The following is a 3,814-nucleotide window of genomic DNA, read 5'->3' as shown; positions in this document are numbered from 1 at the left end:
AGGTAATCCCGAAGAAAGACTTGATTTAACTGTCGCTAAGTTGTTATCGAACGAGATAAGTTTAAGTTAAATTACGAATCCTGTGAGATACCCTGCTTTGGGTCATATAGGTCGGGACCCTACAATTCGTTCCATGTAGGTTATTTTAGTCAAGATTGTATAAGGCATCTTATAGATTCGCAGGACTTTACAAATCACCTCAATCTACCTCTTATAGGTTAACTTGTTCAGGTTTACACGATACCCTATGTAACAAGACCTTCTAGGGTGGCCCGATCCGAATCTGAGGCGTTACATACTTGATCCAGTCCTGATCAAATTTTCCTTTTTGAGCCCTAACAGGGCAGCTAGATTGCCCAATCCGATTCGGATCACAACCCTACTCGTTTTCTGCTCGGGATGGGAGGACAGGTTCCCACTTCAGCCGTCCTTGGCAACTCCCGTTATGTAAGGGAGTAGCAAGAAAAGGATTAGGCCACGCATCCCATTTTGTGGGGCATTTCAAATTTTGACTAATTTTGCGTTACGTATATATGGACGACCCTATAAGTGAGGGTAATATACGACAAGAAATTGTATAGGAATCTATCTGTTTGATGCACAAGTGAAAATATTTGTTTCTGACCTTTGCATACCTGTGCAGAAAGGGTTGAAGGACATAAATGAGCTGTTGATCCATCGGTTGCTATCATTCGTTTATCAATAGCTATATTCTGGTTTGCAACCTTTCTTTTCAGTGGCACTGGAGGGTGATATTCAAGGCAGTGGTTTTCATATGTGTTTGATACAGTCATTGTATTAAATGGGCTTTAAAAATGGAACTTGTTACGTTTTCACACAAAAATTCAAAACTGCAATACTGTGGACGACTTTTTTGAAATTCCATGATAGGAATGAAGTGAATATACAAAAACTATGACATTTTGACTAACAATTTTTCAATTTCAGGGTTATTAAAACCAGCTTATGTCATAATATAATAAAAGTCAAATACTTAATTAAATTTAAGATCCCACACAGCTAGTAAAATCAATTAGGTAATTAAAAACATTGGACACTTTATTTAAAACATACATTACAATAAAAATGTAATTAGGTCTTTAAGGGTGAAGAAACAAATTTCACCGGACAAAAATTGTTCATTTCTTGTTATTTATTTATCGTATAATTTAAAATATTACATAACAAAAAATATCATAGGATAGGTCTTTTGTACTATAGAGTTTTTAGATGTTGGTCTTTAAAGGGACAGCTTCGAAAATGGTAAATGAATAACATCTTTTCCTCAGTTTCTACGTAGTATACGTCACTCAAACATTTGCGGTTTTTATTTACCCCAGCCCCAGCCTCCATGACCTCCATGACCTCCATACACTTTGACAACTCGTACCACATGATGATGGCCTAAAATACGAGCAATAATAATTACTTACACGATTGCCAATCGCATTACTTTTAAATATAGCGTTAACAAATAAAGCATGAGGTAGCAAAATTTGCTGTTTCCTTTGTTTTGCCTTTTACTGACGACACGACTTGAGACAGATCAATGTTCAAGTATTCCCGACAGAAACACATTTTTTTATTTTGTTTATTATCGTTCCAGTAGGTCTACTGTTGGCCTTGATAATGTACATTGAGCATTACTTTTATAGATTCACGCTCAAATTGGAAATGCGGTAATTATGGTTGATAAACCACATTTCCTCTACAAGTGACTACTGAAAACAAGGATGTAGCGTCTTTTAGCATTAAAGAGTAACGAAAATTATTTTTCAACCTTCACGGACATTCTCTTGCGAAATTGTAAAACATTTACAGTATCTGCCTAAATACCCCATAAACTCTATATAAGCTAAACATTAAAATATCAGCAAAACTTTAAAACTGATAACAAATAATTGATATAACAAAAGAAATCGTAAAATTACCTCCTCCGTAACCGTAACCTCCTCCGTATCCATGACCTCCACCATATCCAAAGCCACCTCCATGCCCAAAACCTCCTCCGTGTCCAAAACCTCCTCCGTGACCAAAACCTCCTCCGTGACCAAAACCTCCTCCGTGTCCAAAACCTCCTCCATGTCCAATTACACTAATAACACCTCCATGACCTCCTCCGTAACCATGGCCTCCTCCATAACCATAGCCATGTCCACCATGGCCGAGAAAACCAGCTTCAGGAAACAAAAATATAATTGTAACTATAACTTGTAAATAATATAGGATACATATGTATCTAAACCAGCACGGTTTTGTAATTTGATATTTTCTGGAAACATAAAGGCAATGTTGAATTGAAGAATTTTTGACCAAAATTTAATTAAATGAAATATGATTTATTAGAATTCAGTGGAATTTAAAGAGCTACAATATTTCAATAAATCTTAAAACAAGTGTACATATTTTGGTCCACCAAAATGTTTCAACATGATACAAAATAATAATAAATTCATATTTACTTAATATCTCAGATTAATAATAGTTGAAAAATGTCGCTTGAAATAATATGCGACCTATTTAATGTTGTCTACTTATATTTTAAATCAAAGGAGATTCTTAATTCGACTTTTTTTTCTGCCTTACTCGAGCCGATTTTAATGATTCTTTTTTTATTGAGAATGCCATATCTCAAGGGTGTGGTCCCATTTAAATTTAAGGAAAGTATTCCACCTTTTAGGGTGAAAAATTAGAGAGCGATTTCCATTTCTTACTTTTTAGTTTAAAGTTGTGATGCATAATTCAGGCAAAGTATTGAAGTCTGTACCTATATTGTAATTATTATCAAAGTTAATACTAATTTGAAATTCCGATTTGACTACTAAAATATATATTCATTGATCATTACACTAATTATATAAAATTTGAATAATAATCTTACCACTTGCATATGCAATAACTGCAAACAGAACAAGAACGGAGAGCTGCAAATAAAATAAAATTAATTGTAGGTAAGAGTATAAATTATTTTGATCACTATTCAAACATAACAACATAATAATAATAAAAACATTGTTAGGTAGGTATATGAAAATTTTCATTAAGAAATATTTTCCAGAATTTTTAATAAAACAAAATTTCACTATGTTAACTGTTCCACAAAAGAATTACGCGACATTACCTTCATCTTAAGGTGCGAATTCTTCAACTGCAGTGAATCTTTTAAAAATCAGTTTATATATCTACTGATGAAATATATTTATATCCCCCCGTAAATTGGAGACATAAGGTAGGTAGTTTCACTTTCGACGTCACGGCTTGTAAAAAAAAAAAAAAAATCTTACCGCGCAACAGTGACATAATAATTAAATATCTCACTCTTAAAATTCCAAATATGCGTGAATGAATTGTTCACACGACCTTTTCGAATTACGACCTCGCTTAAAATAATAGCAGTCAAAGAATAACTTCTTTATGGTCGATTAGATAAAGTTTATTAGTAGAATTGTAAATAAACAATAGGTGCATTTTGGAATATTGTATTTTGTATTTTGTGTTTTGTGTGATCGTTATCAATCCTTATTAAATTATATTCTATCTCAATAGACTTGCAGTAAGTTTTTCGTTGGCCTTACTACCTGGGCCTTGCAGTACACATATTATACTTATTGTAATTGTATTAGTATCTACCAGGAAGAGTAAGAGGTAGCTTTAAATAAAATAGAAGCGGTATTGACAAAAAATGAATAAAAGTAAAACAAAAATACTGGTATGCAAGGGTAGAAGAAGTAGGGAAAGAGCGAATAAAAAGATGGGAAACGAAAAGAAAAAGTGACTGATTTTCGGTAGGTTCCTAGGAAATCAAATAACTCAA

The 3,814-nt window shown here is 33.2% G+C and overlaps 2 protein-coding genes across 3 annotated transcripts in view; both read right to left on the bottom strand.

Moving 5' to 3' along the window:
• Window positions 1-957, bottom strand: part of LOC108734139 — a 4,406-nt gene extending 3,449 nt beyond the window's left edge. The window contains exon 1 of one of the 2 annotated variants that reach the window (XM_025978814.1): window positions 626-957. In XM_025978814.1, coding sequence (XP_025834599.1) covers window positions 626-679 — 54 coding nt within the window. In that variant the 5' untranslated portion in view covers window positions 680-957. The remainder of the gene's footprint in view (window positions 1-625) is intronic. The other variant, XM_025978813.1, reaches the window with a different exon arrangement.
• Window positions 958-1,288: 331 nt separating this feature from the next.
• LOC112905764 (glycine-rich cell wall structural protein-like) lies at window positions 1,289-3,158 on the bottom strand. The gene is made up of 4 exons (XM_025978819.1): window positions 3,122-3,158; window positions 2,882-2,924; window positions 1,932-2,177; window positions 1,289-1,404 (listed from the first exon to the last, which is right to left on the bottom strand). The coding sequence occupies exons 1-4, from the start codon at window positions 3,125-3,127 to the stop codon at window positions 1,328-1,330; spliced, it is 372 nt and encodes a 123-aa protein (XP_025834604.1). The 5' UTR covers window positions 3,128-3,158; the 3' UTR covers window positions 1,289-1,327.
• Between the last annotated feature and the right edge of the window lie 656 nt (window positions 3,159-3,814).

The sequence above is a fragment of the Agrilus planipennis genome, unplaced genomic scaffold (assembly GCF_000699045.2).
Source record: "Agrilus planipennis isolate EAB-ADULT unplaced genomic scaffold, Apla_2.0 scaffold63, whole genome shotgun sequence".
Classification (NCBI taxonomy): domain Eukaryota; kingdom Metazoa; phylum Arthropoda; class Insecta; order Coleoptera; family Buprestidae; genus Agrilus; species Agrilus planipennis.
The sequence above is the reverse complement of the archived record's forward strand: the minus strand, read 5'-3'. Positions and strand labels throughout refer to the sequence as shown.

Bases quoted from the DNA above. Each gene is read 5' to 3' on its own strand.
- LOC112905764 (XM_025978819.1), bottom strand. The intron at 2,178-2,881 runs GTAAGATTATTA...TGTTTCCTGAAG, and splicing joins AGTTATTGCATATGCAAGTG to CTGGTTTTCTCGGCCATGGT. The intron at 1,405-1,931 runs GTAATTTTACGA...CTCGTATTTTAG, and splicing joins AGGTTACGGTTACGGAGGAG to GCCATCATCATGTGGTACGA.